This window comes from Lissotriton vulgaris, chromosome 11 (genome assembly GCF_964263255.1).
Source record: "Lissotriton vulgaris chromosome 11, aLisVul1.2, whole genome shotgun sequence".
NCBI classification, from domain to species: Eukaryota; Metazoa; Chordata; class Amphibia; order Caudata; family Salamandridae; genus Lissotriton; species Lissotriton vulgaris.
Genome location: NC_141699.1, coordinates 88,879,005 through 88,897,803, shown reverse-complemented (window position 1 = coordinate 88,897,803; position 18,799 = coordinate 88,879,005). Strand labels below are relative to the sequence as shown.

The 18,799-nt window shown below is 51.5% G+C and overlaps 1 protein-coding gene across 2 annotated transcripts in view; it reads right to left on the bottom strand.

Annotated features, from left to right (window-relative positions):
* Window positions 1–18,746, bottom strand: part of C11H22orf15 (chromosome 11 C22orf15 homolog) — a 186,327-nt gene extending 167,581 nt beyond the window's left edge. For both annotated transcript variants that reach the window (XM_086942741.1, XM_086942743.1), the window contains exon 1: window positions 18,375–18,746. In XM_086942741.1, coding sequence (XP_086798867.1) covers window positions 18,375–18,399 — 25 coding nt within the window. In that variant the 5' untranslated portion in view covers window positions 18,400–18,746. The remainder of the gene's footprint in view (window positions 1–18,374) is intronic.
* Between the last annotated feature and the right edge of the window lie 53 nt (window positions 18,747–18,799).

The following is an 18,799-nucleotide window of genomic DNA, read 5'->3' as shown; positions in this document are numbered from 1 at the left end:
CCCAACATGGCCATCACTCGAGTTAAGGCTGGATTTAACTGCTATAAAATCATTTATCCTCCCGGCCAGACTAAAGCTTCAGTAAAATGATTGAAGCATAACACTATTGAACGTTTCCCTGATTCCCTTTTTGTTGATCAATTTTACAATGGTCGTTATGGGAGGCGCAAAAACGATTTCATTTTCTTCACTCACAACACCCCCTCCTGGTCCACCAGCTTATATAATTCCCTTAAAGTCACCTCCTCCTCCTCCATCTCTCATGGGAAACAACTAAAGATTTCCCCCTGTGCGTATTTCAACGGATCCCTCACCATCTCAATCTATAACAATGGTACTGTTATGATCCAAGGCAAAGACACCTGTCTCTCTCTCTTTGACCACCTCTTCCCCTCCCTAGTCCCCTCCTCTGCAACCAGGTTTTTCCCTGACTCTCCATCTAGCTCCACCCATTACTCCCTTTCTCCTCCCCCGACCCCCCTACACTCCAATAGGTTGCACCCTCGGGAAACACAGGTCGGCCTTCTTCCCTCCCCCTCCCTTGTGCCCTCCTCTCCCTTTCCGCCCATTTCACAGTATGCCCCCCCTTCATCACGTCAGCCGTACCAATAGCTAATACGCGCCTCGTCCAATCTGCACCGTCCCGGCACACCAATCTCATCTCCTCCCCCCTATTCCTACCTGCTACTCCATTTTTTAGTCCACCCCTCCTCCAACCTCCTCCCCCAGCTAACTTTCCTTTTGCTCCCCTTATTCCTCCCTCTCCCCCTCTTCTCTACCCCCTCCTCCCCTCGCTTCTTACCCCAATTTCTCCACATTCCCATTGCATCCCTTTCCTTCCCCCCACTCCGCCAACTATGCTGTGCTACCCCCTTTCCCCCCTTGGTAACCCTTTCCATATCCCCACATCGGGCCCAGCTGAACCATTTCCTTTCTTCAACTTCCCCTTCTCCCAACCCCTCTCACTCTGCCAGATGCCCCTTCCCTCACAGCCACCTCTCCTAGCCAACAGGACCTCTCCAACCACCTCCCCTCTTGTCCCCCCAACCTGCTACACTCCTATGACACCTCACAGTCCTCCCCTCTGCCTTTCCTCCACCGCCCTGATCCGCACCCATCTCCCCCTAAATATGTCCTTAATTCCTTCCCTTCGTGCAACGCTAACAAAGACAACTCTCCCATCACGTCTGGGACACCAACCCCCGCTCTCAACCTCAACCTTTCCCCACCTATGAACCCTATACCCCAACTCTCCTCCTGTCCCCCCACCTCTCCCTGCCTTCCACCATCAACTTCACCCCCTCCTTCTGCCTTCAAGACACCCAACCTTCTGTGCTCTGCCCTACTCTCTCTTGAAAATAAGCTAGACTCTCTTATTACCTCCTTCTCCCAGCTTGTAGCTTCTATTTCACTCTTAAGCTCCAAGATTTCCACGTTCCCATTCACCTCAACTCCTTTGGAAAACTCTCATCTTCCCACAAGATGCACCTCGCCCCCCCACCCTATCACAGGGAAGCATAACCTGTCGCCTGCAAACATCCTTCACCCTCACAAACCCTTGAATGCCACCCTTCTGCAACTTGCATCTCCGAGTAACCCAACTATCTACACTATTCCGACCATCTCTTCTGTCAGAACCAAGCTGTGAGAAGTTGGCCTGATATGCAGTGCTCACTATTCTAGTGATCACTATGCATCAGTCCAAACGACCCTTATGGTGATTGGTTGTAAGTCAACCTTAGACCAGCTATCCTAGTAGCGTGGATACGAGCAGTCTTCGGGCTAAACTCTAGAGGGCGTGTTAAGCCAGCTGTTATACCATCACGTATACCCCTTGAACACCAAGTGAAAGGACACCACACAAGTGTTATGAAAATAAACAGTGTATTTATTAGAATCACAACAGCCCTGTACTCTTTATGAGGACAGGGTACTAAGCACACAACAAAACTCTTAGGAAAATACTTCAAGTGCACAATCTACACAAATGCCCGAGGGCACGGAAAGTTTAGTGTTCTTGGGCGAACCCGATACGGTAAGTCGGAAGCGATAGGGACTCGGGACCCTTAGATAATGAGGCTATGCGGGCACCGAAATGCCGAAGTTACCTAGCCCAGGGGCTGCGGCTGCACAAGTCTTTACAGACGTCGGGAGTCCTCGCTGACGAACCAGGAGCCGGAAGGAAGGAGTTGCTGGCCGGCGACCAGTGAAGATAGTTCGTAGAGATCCAAGCCTGGATCAGAGATGGATGACACCTGAAGGCAGAGGGGACCAAGTTCGTAACTACTAGCCAGTAGCCAGAGGGTACCAGGAGGGCACCGGATGATCGTCACCTCGACTAGGTGAGTGGGCGACGCTAGGCTCTGCAGTCTCACGGACCAGGAGGCGTTGTCGGCGACCAGGATGGAGGTGCGAGCTGTCCCACGAAGGTTGATGCTGTCGGCGTCGCTGGGCCCAGGATTGGGGCAACAAGCCTTGGCAAATTCAGGGCCATGTGGTGGACCTAAAATGGCGTCTTGAGTGGACCAGGAGGGTCCGGGGTGCTCCTCTTTCAGAAGGGAGCAAAGGTCAGTCTGGAGCAACCAGACCAACAGCGTTGTTGTCGGACGTCGTCGAGAAGGCCACAAGCCAGCGGCTAGTAGCCAGACAACGTGATGAGCGGCAAAAGCAGAAGGGCCCCGCGCAGATCGTGGAGATGCTGGTAGGCTGAACTTCGGTGCTGGAGCTGCTCAGGGTCGGGGCTTCTCGGACCCCAAAGCACTCACCAGAGGATCCCTCGGCGGTCGTGCTGGTTTAGAAATCGTGCAGGTTCTGAAGATGGCCGGTCTCTCGAGGTCTCGTCGCACCCACGGATCTCAGCTGAGCTGACGATGTGGGTAGAGGTCAGAGGGGCCAGGGAAGCCGGTTCTCGTCGAGCTGGGCAGTTGGATTCCTGAGGAAGGACTTGCAGCAATCCGCAGAGTTCTTAGATGGTGCCTGCGGATGCAGGGTGACTACTCCTTAGCCACAAGGGAGAAATCTTGAGAAGAGTCTTGAATTTCCTTTCGTAGAAAGTACTTCTTGATTCAAAGATGATCTAATTTGGAAGGGTCCCGCTCCTGCCTTTATCCTAAAGAAAGGGGTGGGTACGCGACTAGGTCCTGCCCTAGGGGTGGGACCAGGAAGGGGGGTGGTTACACCCCTCTCCCATGCCAGACTTTCCCCAGGTCAGGGGCTGGTGTGACCCTGGAACTGGTTCTAGCTGGCAGATGCGTAGTGAGCACCGGGGTGCCACTCCGCAGTCACCTTCCTGTAAAGCCCTGCCTACCCAGGATACACAAAACCCTGTCTGGGATGGTGCGAGCACCGCCCCGGACAGGAAACCCTTTGTCCAAGCTCTCCTCGCTGGAAGGACTCCCAGCAGCAGGAGGTCAGACTCGTGTCTGTGGTGGCAGCATCCATTTTGTGGAGCTGAGGCTTCAGTTAACTTTAACCGGGGTTCACAGTTACGTACATGTCGTGTCCCTCTAGAAGGGTGGAATGCTAACCCCGTCGCCAGCATTGGTGAGGGGTCAGTATCCCGATTCGTATGACACCTTACTGTCTTGATAACGCGATACCGAAGTTAGCAATATGTGGTACGCGTTATCATGGAACAGCCATTGGGACTTGGTTCCGTAAGCTGCAACCGGGCTCGGCTCATGCCAGAGCGCCAAGTCACACGATTCCACGCACTCTGCCTTCAGGATTGTCAAGGCCTGCCATAGGAGTGACTGATAGGAACTCGGGTGTCCATTTTAGGGTTAGATATAGGTATACTATATCTAAAGCAAAGGGCGAGTACACCACCTTGCCCCAGCTGTCGTGCAGCCAGTTGTATCAGATTTAGATGGCCATCCAGGGGTGGCATAATACATGCTTCAGCCCCTGGTAGGCCCTGGGTACACCGATGCCCTGAGTTACAGGGTCTGACAAGGTGGCCCAGTTCCAATTGGGTAATGCACCTAAGGTACACATGTCAATTTAGTGAGAGAACAGCTAGGCTGTTGGTCTGATTGGCAGGCCCACAGCCAGAGAAAGTCGTAAACCAGTGAAACAAAAGCAAAAAATCTGGGTGATCATAGGATTGCAGACCCTACTCTCCTACATGACCCCCCCCCAAACGTTGGGACAATAAACTAACCTTGACTAGGTGAGTCTTCTTGTTCTAAGTGGAAATACCTGGAGAGCCCATCTGCATTGCCATGATCAGTGCCAGGTCTATGCTCCACTGTGAAGTCCATCCCCTGTAGGGAAATGGACCACCTAAGCAGTTTGGGGTTTTCACCCTTCATCTGATTTAGCAACAAGAGGGGCTTATGGTCGGTCTGAATCTTGAATGAGTGCCAAACAAGTATGGCCTCAGTTTCTTCAGGGCCCAAACCACAGCAAAGGCCTCCCTCTCAATAGCTGACCAATTTTTCTCTCTGGGGGTCAGCCGTCTGCTTATAAAAGCAATGGGCTGGTCATTACCATCAAAATTCAGTTGAGATAGAACAGCTCCCACACCCAACTCAGACGCATCTGTTTGGACAATGAATGGTTTGGAGTAGTCTGGACTCTTGAGGATAGGTGCCGTGCACATGGCCTGTTTTAGGTCATCGAATGCTTTTTGACAGCTCGCTGTCCACTGAACCTTTTTTGGCATTTTCTTACTTGTCAGTTCATTAAGTGGAGTCACAATTGATCCATAATTTCTGACAAACTTTCGGTAGTAACCAGTCAGGCCCAAGAAAGCTCGAACCTGAGTCTGGGTGGTTGGAGGAGCCCAGCCCCTGATTGACTGTATTTTGCTCTCCAGTGGTTGAACTTGGCCTCCACCTACAAGGTGGCCCAAGTATACAACCTGTGTCTGCCCTATCTGGCACTTGGTGGCCTTGATAGTGAGACTGCTGCTTGCAGCGCCTCTAACACTTTCCTCAGGTGGACCAGGTGATCCTCCCAGGTGGAGCTAAAGACAGCAATATCGTCAAGATACGCCGCACAGAAGTCATCCAGCCCAGTGAGAACGTGATTCACCAGCCTTTGGAAGGTGGCAGGTGCATTTTTCAAACCAAATGGCATTACCACAAATTGATAATGCCCACCAGGGGTAGAAAATGCTGTCTTGGGCTTGGCATCCTCAGCTAACCTGATTTGCCAATACCCAGCTGTCAGGTCAAATGTACTTAAGTAGTTGGAAGAAGCCAATCTATCTATAAGCTCATCCGCCCTCGGTATTGGTTGAGCGTCAGTCTTAGTGACTGCATTGAGACCCCTGTAGTCTACGCAGAACCTCATCTCTTTCTTACCACCCTGGGTGTGAGGCTTCGGCACTAGAACTACGGGACTAGCCCAAGGGCTATCCGAGGGTTCAATGACTCCCAACTCCAACATTTTCTGCACTTCAGTTTTGATGCAGTCTCTAACGTGATCGGGCTGCCGGTAGATTTTACTCTTGACGGGCAAGCTGTCACCAGTGTCAACCTCATGGGTACACCAATTGGTCTGACTGGGTGTTAGAGAGAACATATGCCGGAAGGATTGAAGAACCTGTTTACAATCCTTCTGTTGATGTTCAGAGAGGCTGCCACAAAAGACAACACCGTCCACTGATCCATCATCAGGATTCTGAGTGAGCAGGTCTGGGAGAGGGTCACTCTCTTCCTCCTGTCCCTCATCTATGGCCATGAGCAAGCTCATGTCCTTTCTGTCGACATATGCTTTGAGCCTGTTAACATGGAGCACCCTGTGGGGGCTCCTGGGAGTTCCAAGGTCCACCAGGTAGGTGACCTCTCCCTTTTGCTCAAGAATTGTATGGGGCCCAGACCATTTGTCTTTGAGTGCTGCTGGGGCCACTGGCACCAACACCCACACCTTCTGTCCAGGCTGATAAACAGTCAGGACAGCCTTTTGGTCATGCCAAGCTTTTTGGAGTTCTTGGCTGGCCTTAAGGTTTTCAGATGCCTTTTCCATGTACTCAGCCATCCGAGAGCGGAGACCAAGTACATAGTCCACTATGTTGGTTGCAGGCTTTTTGAGAGGTCTCTCCCATCCTTCCTTCACCAAACACAGGGGTCCTCTTACAGGGTGTCCATACAAAAGTTCAAAAGGGCTGTAGCCAACCCCCTTCTGTGGGACTTCTCTATAAGCGAATAAAAGTCAGGGAATCAGGACGTCCCATCTACGCCGGAGCTTTTCAGGTAGTCCGTGAATCATCCCTTTTAGGGTCCTGTTGAACATTTCAACAAGCCCATTGCATTGTGGATGATAGGGTGTAGTGAACTTGTAGTTGACACTACATTCCTTCCACATAGCAGTTAAGTAGCTCGACATGAAGTTTGCACCTCTGTCAGAGACAACCTCCTTAGAGAAGCCCACTCTGGAGAACACTCCAACTAGGGCTCTTGCCACAACAGGTGCTGTAGTGGTCCTAATGGGAATAGCTTCAGGATACCTGGTGGCATGATCCACTACCACCAGTATAAACTTGTGCCCTGATGCTGTTTGGGGTTCCATTGGACCGACAATGTCAATCCCCACTCTTTCAAAGGGCACCCCCACCACAGGCATTGGTATAAGGGGGGCCTTTGTTGTGCCACCTGACTTACCACTGGCTTGGCAAGTGACACAGGAGCGACAAAACTCCTTGGTATCCCCGTTCATGTGAGGCCAGTGAAAGTGTGAGACAAGCCTGTCCCACGTCTTCGTCTGGCCTAAGTGTCCTGCTAAGGGAATTTCGTGGGCCAAGGTAAGAAGGAAACCACGCTGAGACAAGGGGATAACCAGCCTCCTGGTCATGCCAGGCTTGGGGTCTCTTGCCTCAGTGTACAGGAGTCCATCCTCCCAGTATACCTTGTGGGTACCTGTGGTGTTCCCAGCAGCCTCATCAGCAGCCTGCTGTCTGAGGGATTCAAGGGAAGGGCAGTCTAACTGGTCCTTCCCCAGGTTTTCTCATGAGGGTCCCCCTGAGCCCAGAAACTCAACTTGATCAAGTTCGAGTTCTTTAGGTTCAGTTCCCGCAATTCCTGGAGGTCAGCCTCCTCTGAGACTTGATCCTCAGCCTGGGGCAAGGGGGAAGGCGACACCTTAACCCGACTGCTCTTCTTCTTGGAAGGTGTCTGGTCCATTGTTCCAGGATCCAGCACTGGTTCAGTGGGGCATCTTCTGACCTGTGACCTAGTCACAGCAAGCACATGTGCTGGCAAGCCTAACATCTCCATGTGAGTCCGGTGCTCCACTTCTGACCATTGTGATGACTCCAAATCATTGCCCAACAAACAATCCACTGGGAGATCTAAACTAACAACAACCTTTTTCTGGCTATTTACCCCTCCCCAGGAGAAAGCAACAATCGCCATACTATGACTGGTAGTGACGTTGCTGGCATTGGTCACCAGGAAATCTGTACCTGGCATGATCTGTCCCGGGTCCACAAAGTTAGGTGTCACCATGGTGACACTGGCACAAGTGTCCCTATAGCCCTGAGCCATTCTTCCATTGATTAAAGGCATCTGTCGGTATTTGCCCAAAGTATTGGGACTGACATCAGGGGACATATCCACATCCCCCGTACAGACAAGGACAGCCTGAGTGAGTGTGCCAACTAGGTTGTCACACCCCTCAGAACCCAAGGTTCACCCAACTAGTCCCTTGGGAGGTGCACTACTACTGCTGGCTGTACTAGGGGGCACAGGTGCCTTAGGGGCGGCGGTAGCAGGAGTCTGCCCTCCTTTCTTGGTGCACTCACTAAACCAGTGAGTTTTACTTTTACAGTATTGGCTTCACCTTTTCGATTGGCCTTCTTGATTCTTCTTTTTCTGGGAAGCCTGACCCCCCCCTCTTTGGGTTGTTGGGGACCTGTCGAAGACTTCTGGTCATTTTGTTCACCCTTAGAATCTTTACCCTTCAGGTCTGCTTTCTTCTGACCACCCTGGTTCTGGCCCTGGTTTTGCTTAACTCTTGTTCTGACCCATCTGTCTGCCTTCTTTCCCAATTCTTGGGGACAGGTCAGATCCGAGTCGACAAGGTGCTGATGCAACAACTGGTTCTGACAATTGTTGTAAATCTGTTCTCGCATGATCAAATTATACAATCCTGTGTAATCAGTAACCTTACTGCCCAGCAACCAGCCCTCCAAAGCCTTAGTGGCACAATCGACAAAATCAGACCAGTCCTGAGACTGAGTTTTCCGGGTATCCCTGAACAGCAACCTGTACTGCTCAGTGGTTAGGCCGAACCCATCAATCAGTGTGTTCTTCAGGACCTGGTAATCGTTAGCCTCCTCAGCTCTAGTAGTGAGGAGCTTATCTCTACCTTTACCTTCAAAGGAGAGCCACAAGATAGCTGCCCACTGACTCTGGGGGACGCACTGTACAGTGCAGGCTCTCTCCAAAGCAGTAATCCATTTGTGGATATCATCCCCTTGCTTGAAGGGGGGCACTATCTTACTCAGGTGCCTAGTGTCTAAACTCCTGTTTTCCCTTGGGGGAATGCTGCCACCAGTGGGGTTTGTCCCACTCAATTCTTGCTCTCTAGCAAAGGCGAGTCTCTCTTTGGCCAGGGCAAGTTCTTCCCTTTCGATCCTCAGATTGACTTCCCTCACTTTAGCTTCGTACACTCTCCTCTGAGGGGATGTCATCCCTCTTTGAGAAGAGCCTCGAGAGCCATTGGTTCGAACGGATCTATTAGAGCCTCTCGATAGAGACCTAACTCGTCCGTTCCCAATGTTAAGCTGGCCTGAGAGGGGCCCCAGGGGTCTCCTAGTTCCATTCTCGTGCCTGCTTAAGTTGTCCCTAGTTAGCTGGCTAACTACTACTGGACCTTTGTCTGCCTCGTCCTCAGATGGCTCTAGATCCTCATCCTCCTCTTCACCTTCTGCGGAGAGATGGATAAGGTCAGGGTCACCTAAGGTTCCCTCGAGGGGAGGCATATTCCCATCTGGATGAGAAGGTTCTGTGTTACCAGCCCTCCTTGCATCATAAGTCTCTAAGAGACCAATCAGAAAAGGAATGGTAGGGTTCGCACCCTGTTTTAGCTTCCTGGATGTACAGACCTGTCGCATCTCTTGGAAGCTAAGTGCAGCATATCTGGACATGACCTGTGGAGGGTCGACTGACACAAGGGGAGACTCAGAGTTTCCTCCTTTGTCTGACATGCTGCTTCTAGTGTGGTGTAAGTGATGCACCTACCTACACTATATGTTTGCCTACTGATCCCTTGCTAAGAGTTGCAGCCAAGGTGTGCTAAGCCTTGAGGAGCTACAACAGCTGGTTCAGTAGAACTCAGAGTATTCTAAGCTAAGTTATATGTACCTGGAGTACTTATGCGATCTTTCACAAGATATTCTTAGGATATGCGTGGTAAAACAACAGCAAGCTCAAATCCCAACCGCTGCTCACCAATGTGAGAAGTTGGCCTGATATGCAGTGCTCACTATTCTAGTGATGACTATGCATCAGTCCAAACGACCCTTATGGTGATTGGTTGTAAGTCAACCTTAGACCAGCTATCCTAGTAGCGTGGATACGAGCAGTCTTCGGGCTAAACTCTAGAGGGCGTGTTAAGCCAGCTGTTATACCATCACGTATACCCCTTGAACACCAAGTGAAAGGACACCACACAAGTGTTATGAAAATAAACAGTGTATTTATTAGAATCACAACAGCCCTGTACTCTTTAAGAGGACAGGGTACTAAGCACACAACAAAACTCTTAGGAAAATACTTCAAGTGCACAATCTACACAAATGCCCGAGGGCACGGAAAGTTTTGTGTTCTCGGGCTAACCCGATACGGTAAGTCGGAAGCGATAGGGACTCGGGACCCTTAGATAATGAGGCTATGCGGGCACCGAAATGCCGAAGTTACCTAGCCCAGGGGCTGCAGCTGCACAAGTCTTTACAGACATCGGGAGTCCTCGCTGACGAACCAGGAGCCGGAAGGAAGGAGTTGCTGGCCGGCGACCAGTGAAGATAGTTCGTAGAGATCCAAGCCTGGATCAGAGATGGATGACACCTGAAAGCAGAGGGGACCAAGTTCGTAACTACTAGCCAGTAGTCAGAGGGTACCAGGAGGGCACCGGATGATCGTCACCTCGACTAGGTGAGTGGGCGACGCTAGGCTCTGCAGTCTCACGGACCAGGAGGCGTTGTCGGCGACCAGGATGGAGGTGCGAGCTGTCCCACGAAGGTTGATGCTGTCGGCGTCGCTGGGCCCAGGATTGGGGCAACAAGCCTTGGCAAATTCAGGGCCACGTGGTGGACCTAAAATGGCGTCTTGAGTGGACCAGGAGGGTCCGGGGTGCTCCTCTTTCAGAAGGGAGCAAAGGTCAGTCTGTAGCAACCAGACCAACAGCGTTGTTGTCGGACGTCGTCGAGAAGGCCACAAGCCAGCGGCTAGTAGCCAGACAACGTGATGAGCGGCAAAAGCAGAAGGGCCCCACGCAGATCGTGGAGATGCTGGTAGGCTGAACTCCGGTGCTGGAGCTGCTCAGGGTCGGGGCTTCTCGAACCCCAAAGCACTCACCAGAGGATCCCTCGGCCGTCGTGCTGGTTTAGGAATCGTGCAGGTTCTGAAGATGGCTGGTCCCTCGAGGTCTCGTCGCACCCACGGATCTCAGCTGAGCTGACGATGTGGGTAGAGGTCAGAGGTGCCAGGGAAGCCGGTTCTCGTCGAGCTGGGCAGTCGGATTCCTGAGGAAGGACGTGCAGCAAACCGCAGAGTTCTTAGATGGTGCCTGCGGATGCAGGGTGACTACTCCTTAGCCACAAGGGAGAAATCTTGAGAAGAGTCTTGAATTTCCTTTCGTAGAAAGTAGTTCTTGATTCAAAGATGATCTAATTTGGAAGGGTCCCGCTCCTGCCTTTATCCTAAAGAAAGGGGTGGGTACGCGACTAGGTCCTGCCCTAGGGGTGGGACCAGGAAGGGGGGTGGTTACACCCCTCTCCCATGCTGGACTTTCCCCAGGCCAGGGTCTGGTGTGCCCCTGGAACTGGTTCTAGCTGGCAGATGCGTAGTGAGCACCGGGGTGCCACTCCGCAGTCACCTTCCTGTAATGCCCTGCCTACCCAGGATACACAAAACCCTGTCTGGGATGGTGCGAGCACCGCCCCGGACAGGAAACCCTTTGTCCAAGCTCTCCTCGCTGGAAGGACTCCCAGCAGCAGGAGGTCAGACTCGTGTCTGTGGTGGCAGCATCCATTTTGTGGAGCTGAGGCTTCAGTTAACTTTAACCGGGGTTCACAGTTACGTACATGTCGTGTCCCTCTAGAAGGGTGGAATGCTAACCCCGTCGCCAGCATTGGTGAGGGGTCAGTATCCCGATTCGTATGACACCTTACTCGACATGTCTTGATAACGCGATACCGAAGTTAGCAATATGTGGTACGCGTTATCATGGAACAGCCATTGGGACTTGGTTCCGTAAGCTGCAACCGGGCTCGGCTCATGCCAGAGCGCCAATTCACACGATTCCATGCACTCTGCCTTCAGGATTGTCAAGGCCTGCCATAGGAGTGACTGATAGGAACTCGGGTGTCCATTTTAGGGTTAGATATAGGTATACTATATCTAAAGCAAAGGGCGAGTACACCACCTTGCCCCAGCTGTCGTGCAGCCAGTTGTCTCAGATTTAGATGGCCATCCAGGGGTGGCATTATACATGCTTCAGCCCCTGGTAGGCCCTGGGTACACCGATGCCCTGAGTTACAGGGTCTGACAAGGTGACCCAGTTCCAATTGGGTAATGCACCTAAGGTACACATGTCAATTTAGTGAGAGAACAGCTAGGCTGTTGGTCTGATTGGCAGGCCCACAGCCAGAGAAAGTCGTAAACCAGTGAAACAAAAGCCAAAAATCTGGGTGATCATAGAATTGCAGACCCTACTCTCCTACACAAGCATCCACCTAAACCCACCCGTGCACCCCCGTATAAGCATAATAACCCTATCACCCTTCGTAGCCCTAGTGCCACCGTCACCAAAACAGTCTCAACAGAGCTGCGATGTCTGCTCCACAACTGCAGATCTGCAATAAAACACAAACTCGAAATCTCTGATACCATCACCCATCACAATATTGACATGTTCTTCCTAACAGAGACCTGGTTCAATGATTCCATGATACCTCTCACTCTTTGTTTGATCTCCTATTACCCACAGGCTATTCTATTTTTAGGAATGACAGACCTATCAAAGTTGGGGGAGGTGTTGCAGTCATCTTTAGAAACTCCCTTCAACTTAAGGCTTCACCCTTCTGCGCCTTCCGCACTTTTGAATGTCTTTCTCTTGAGCTTCAACTACACCAGCGCTCACCCCTCAGATTTCATGTCATTTACCGACCACCTGGCAGCCGCCCTTCGTTTATGGAGGAACTCACTGACTTCATCAGCGACCAATACTCGCAAAGTGACAATCAGACCTTCCTGGGTGACTTCAATCTCCACTGGGACTCGCTGCAAGACTCTTCCGCGAACTTGCTGGCCACCTTCCTCTCTGCTAACGATCTTATCCAACACTGCACAGAATCAACACACTCTAAGGGCTCAGTCCTGGACCTTGTTATTTCTCAAGCAGGCATGCTTCCTATTGCTAACCCTATTCACGTAAGACTGGTTTGACCACCTCCTCATCCCATTCTCTCTTCACTTAGCATACTCTATAACTCTGAGCCAACCCAAGAGGGCTACTGTGAGAAGTTGGCCCGATATGCAGCGTTCGCTATTCTAGCGACCGCTATGTATCGTTCCAAACGACCCTTATGGTGATTGGTTGTAAGTCAACCTATAGACCAGCTATCCTAGTAGCGTGGATACGAGCAGTCTAAGGCTAAAGACTCGAGAGGGCGTGTTAAGCCAGCTGTTTACCACACATGTACCCCTTGAACACCAAGTGAAAGGACACCACACAAGCGTTATGAAAATAAACAGGATATTTATTAAGATTCACAACAGCCCTGTACTCTTTATGAGGACAGGGTACTAAGCACAAACCAAATCTCTTAGGAAAATACTTCAAGTGCACAATTAAAACAAGTGCCCGAGGACACGGAAAGTTTAGAGGTCTCGGGCGGACCCGATAAGGCAAGTCGGAAGCGAGGGACTCAGGACCCTAGAGTAAAGAGGCTATGCGGGCACCGAAATGCCGAGTTACCTAGCCACGAGGGCTGCGGCTGCACAAGTCTTACAGGCGTCGGGGTCTTCGCTGACGAGCCAGGAGCCGGAAGAAAAAGGAGTTGCTGGCCGGCGACCAGTGCTGAATAGTTCGTAGAGATCCAAGCCTGGATCAGAGATCGTTGATACCTGAAAGCAGAGGGGACCAAGTTCGTACTACTAGCCAGTAGTCAGAGGGTACCCGGAGGGCACCGGTTGGCCGTCACCTCGACTAGGTGAGTGGGCGACGCTAGGCTCTGCAGTCTCACGGACCAGGAGGCGTTGTCGGCGACCAGGATGGAGGTGCGAGCTGTCCCACGAAGGATGATGCTGTCGGCGTCGCTGGGCCCAGGATTGGGGCAACAAGCCTTGGCAGATTTCAGGGCCACGTGGTGGGCCTAAAATGGCGTCTTGAGGGGACCAGGAGGGTCCGGGGTGCTTCCCGCAAAGATGGAAGCAAAGGCCAGTCTGGAGCAACCAGACCAGCAGCGTTGGTTGTCGGATGTCGTCACAGGAGGGCACAAGCCAGCGGCTAGTGACCGGACAACGTGTTGAGCGGCGAGCAGAAGGGCCCCACGCAGATCGTGGAGATACTGGGAGGCTGCGCTTCGGTGCAGGAGCGGCTCAGGGTCGGGGCTTCTCGGACCCCAGAGCACTCACCAGAGAATTACTTCGATGGTCGTGCTGATTAAGAAAGCGTGCAGGTTTTGATGATGGCCGGTCCCTCGAGGTCTCGTCGCACCCACAGATCACAGCTGAGCTGATGACGTGGGTAGAGGTCAGAGGTGCCAGGGAAGCCGGTTCTCGTCGAGCTGGGCCGTCGGATTCCTTGAGGAAGGACTTGCAGCAAACCGCAGAGTTCTTAGGTGGTGCCCGCTGATGCAGGGTGACTACTCCTTAGTCACAAGGGAGAAATCTTGAGAAGAGTCTCGAATGTCCTTTCGTAGAAAGTAGTTCTTGATTCAAAGATGATCTAATTTGGAAGGGTCCCCGCTCCGGCCTTTATTCTAAAGAAAGGGGTGGGTACATGACTAGGTCCTGCCCTAAGGGTGGGACCAGAAAGGGGGGTAGTTACACCCCTCTCCCCTGCCGGACCTTCCCCAGGTCAGGGCTGGCGCCCCTGGAACTGGTTCTGACCAGCAGATGCGTAGTGAGCACCGGGGTGCCACTCCGCAGTCACCTTCTCGCAAAAGCCCTACCTACCCAGAATACACAAACCCTGTCTGGGACGGTGCGAACACCGCCCTCGACAGGAAACCCTTTGTCCAAGCGCTCCTCGCTGGAAGGACTCCCAGCAGCAGGAGGTCAGACTCGTGTCTGTGGTGGCAGCATCCATTTTGTGGAGCTGAGGCTTTAGTTAACTTTAACCGGGGTTCACAGTTACGTACAAGTCGTGTCCCTCTAGAAGGGCGGAATGCTAACCTCGTCGCCAGAATTGGTGAGGGGGCAGCGTCCTGATTCGTATGACACCTTACTCGACATGTCTTGATAACGCGACACCGAAGTTACCGATGTGGTACGCGTTATCATGGAACAGCCATTGGGTCTTTGTTCCGCAAGCTGCAACCGGGCTCGGCTCGGGCCAGAACCTAGTTCACACGAGCCCACGCACTCTGCCTTCAGGATTGTCAAGGCCTGCCATAGGAGTGACTGATAGGAACTCGGGCGTCCATTGTACGGTTAGATATAGGGCTACTATACCTAAAGCAAAGGGTGTTTACACGACTTCGCCCCAGCTGTCATGCAGCCAGTTGTGTCAAATTTAGGAGGCCAGCCAGGGGTGGCATAATACATGCTGCAGCCCCTGGCGGCCCTGGGTACACCTATGCCCTGCGTTACGGGGTCTGATAAGGTGGCCCAGTACCAATTGGTAAATGCACCTAGGGTACATATCGTAATTTAGAAAGAGAACAGCCAGGCTGTGGGTCTGATTGGCAGGCCCACAGCCAGAGAAAGTCGTAAACCAGTGAAACAAAAGCAAAAAATCTGGGTGATCATGGGATTGCAGACCCTACTCTCCTACAGCTACCTCCTGGTTTCGTGACACTAAAAATATTGACACCGTTTCCCTCTGTGAATCAGCTTTGATGTGACTTCCAAGGCTAGACCCGAACCTAGTTGTTGACAATCTCACCTCCCAATACCTCTCAGTCCTTGCAGTCCAAATCAACAACGTCGCTCCTCTCCAAAGCAAAAAGAAAAGGCCCATTCCCTAAGCACCTTGGTTCAACAAATCCCTCTATGAAGAAAGGAAGCACCTAAGACTCCTGGAGAAACAATGGAGGCTAGCGCCCTCCACCGATAATCTGGCCACGCTTCGATCAGCAAGATCCAAGTACCATAAACACATCTTCCTTGGGAAAGCTGCACACTACAGAACCCTCCTTGACTCAGCCAAAAATAGACCCGAAACACTTTTTGATCTCATCAAGAATACTAACTGCTCTACCCCAACCTCCAAGTTGGAGGATTCTACAAAGAAAGCTGTGGATTTCGCTGTATTCTTTGACGAAAAAGTGAAATCACTGGTGGATCAGGTCGCTCATCCTACCCCTCCAGAGGAGCGCAAATCACTAACCACTTGGCAGAACTTCGACCCCATCTCTGAAGATGCCCTCCTCAAGTGCATCCTCGAAACAAAGCCCTCCAACCATTCTCCTGACCCCATTCCTAGTGCCATTGCCATTGACTTCTATACCCATTCTCTTTCCTATTGACCACTCTAGTCAACCTCTCCCTCTGTCAAGGCTCCCTTCCTGTTCCCTTCAAAACTGGGCAGGTCACCCCTCTGCTTAAAAAACCCACTGCTGATGCGAATGACCTCAACAACTTCCGCCCCTTCACTAACCTACCCTTTCTTGCGAAGATCACATAAAGATGTGTTGCGAAACAGCTCTCTCGTCATATCAAGTACAATGATCTTCTTGACAATTTTCAGTCCGGCTTCATCCAAAACTGCAGCACTGAAACAGCTCTGCTGCAAGTGATTGATGACGCGCTGCGGATACTCGATTCGGGGGGGTCTTGTCTTTTAATTCTCCTTGACCTTTCTGCAGCCTTTGACACTGTCAATCACAACACCCTCCTTAACACTCTTCAACAGAGAATGGGCATGGAGGACACTGTACTTAAATGGTTTGCTTCCTTCCTCTCTGATAGATCCCAAATTATCAAAACAGCGGACAGTCTTTCATCTCCTTTGGCGGTGGGTCAAGGTGTTCCTCAAGGCTCTATACTTGCACCCACATTGTTTAATCTCTATTTGGAACCATTGGGAAATCTCCTAAGTAATTCCGGAGTTCACTATCATCTCTACGCAGACAACACTCAAATCTACCTCAAGGTTGCCTCCACCCACGATCTCCTAAGCTCTACTCTGGACTCCATTCAAAACTGGATGTCAACACATCAACTGATTCTGAATCCCTCCAAAACTGAATTCCTCCTCCACTCATCCTCACTTTCTCCTCCCCCGGTTCAATCATGGATGGACCAGATGAATCTACTGAACAATAAACCCATCATTGTCGACAGCGCAAAATCCCTTGGTGTCATACTCGACACTAAACTCAATCTACTCTCCCACATTAATTCAATTGCAAAGTCTGCTCAATACCAACTGCGCCTTTTTTTGGGGATCCGTCGCTTCTTCCCGGAGCAGGACCTTAAAACCCTGGTCCAATCGCTGGTCCTCTCCCGACTGGACTACTGCAATTCTCTTCTGACTGGTCTCTCCAAATCCCACCTATCCCCCCTTAAGTCTGTTCTCCATTCAGCAGCTCGCTTCATTTATGGGGCCAAAAGAACCGACCACATCACACCCATGTTATCCTTATCCACCTTACGCTGGCTTCCCATCGAGGCAAGATCCATCTACAAGACTGCCTGCATCACACACAAAGCCCTGCACTTCTCCTCTCCTCGCTACCTGGCGAATAAACTGAAACTCCCTGGAGGCTCCAGACCATCTCGAAATGCGGAAAAGCTACTGCTTGAACCTCTCACTTTCAAGAAGGAAAGATCAATGGGCCAATCCTTTTCAGGCAACGCAGTGAGAATCTGGAACTCACTCGGACCACCACCTCCTCCCAGGCATTCAAGACTGACCTCAAAGTTCTCCTCCTTCAAAGACACTTCCAAAGTTAATTCATGCCCTCTCTATTATCTGAAGGAAGACCTTTTTAGTTTAGAAAATGTCTATTCTCCATGACTATGGAAGTGCCTTCCCAGTGTGTTCTTGTGGTTTGAGAGTCTGCCATTTATTGCAGTATTACCATTTTAACTGTGTTTGGTACTCTTTTGTAACATGCACACGTCACTTTTCTCTGGAATCACACTGTTTGCTACCTCTTACATTTTACAGTTTGCTTTCGATACTTGCACAAGTCCCACTATTGCCTACTTAACGTTTGTTCTTGTGTTTGAGCGTCTGCCATGGGTTGCAGTATTATACCTCTACTTGTACTTTGTACGCTCTTGTAACCTGCACACATCACTTTTTTCCTCATGCAAGGCACCGTTTGCTACCTCTTGTACTTTGTTCACTCACGATTGTCACTTTTGCCTCATGTAATGTAACTTTTGCTTTTGTAATTTGTTCACTTGTAATGTTCTCATGTATCAGTTCTGTTCCTGACACCTTTGGGTAAAGTCCGCGCTATATAAAAACGCATAAATAAATAAACACATAAATAAATAAATAAATAAATAAATGTGGGGCTCCTCTGCTCCTGCGGGTGCGTGTCGCAAGTGATTGCGTGTAACTTACAGTCATAAAGCACGCAGGTACATGGATGTGCGTGTACCAGCAGACGTCTCGTTGCAGCACTGGGAACGCGCACTGCGCATCGGACCACAGATGCAGGTACACTCCGGGCGTCCAGCACACCGAAGCAGGCATGTTCAGACACACATACAGCGCCGCGAGTCCCCACACAACGCTGTAACTAGATGTTGTCATCACTCAATTAAAAGGGGCTTCTTTTTTATCAGCTGCGGAAGGATGAAAGGTTGACTCGAAAGCGGATGCATTAACATAAGGTTACACACAGGTCCCTGCACCCTGCGCATTACCGCCAGGTCTATTTTAATCTGAGTAGGAACTGCGAGGTGTGCTGCACGGCGCCGCTTGCAGCACGGAGGATGGTGCCAGGCATGCCACGGGTTTAGAAGCGCTGTCGAGGGAGATTCATTGCCCTTCCCCAGGTTCACCCACCCTCCCCAACTCACCTCCAAACTTCACCGTTAGAAACATCCTGCCTCCTCCGGGGCGAGCCTGGATCTCGAGCAGGGCCTGGCTGAGCTTCAGCCTTGGAGGGCGCACTGTGCTCCCCTGCCTCCCATCAGCAGCAGGCCGCGGGGCGGACCCGTTCCCCGGCACCCGTTTCCACACCAACAGCCTGCAGCCCGCTCTCGTTCTCACCCGACGGGTTTTACCTCCAGAGAGAGCCGGTGTCCTGGCAAAGCCGGCTCGGAAAGGGCTGTAATTAGGCCCCGGGAGACAGGGGAGGGCGCTGCCCCAGCCGGCCGCCTGTGTTGAACAAGCTCATTTCCCAGCAACGGGGAACGGATCACGAAGAATGCGCGGGACTCCATGGAAGAGGCCAGACCTTCACTGCGGCAGCCATGGGGGGTGATGGGGCGCAGCCCCGGGC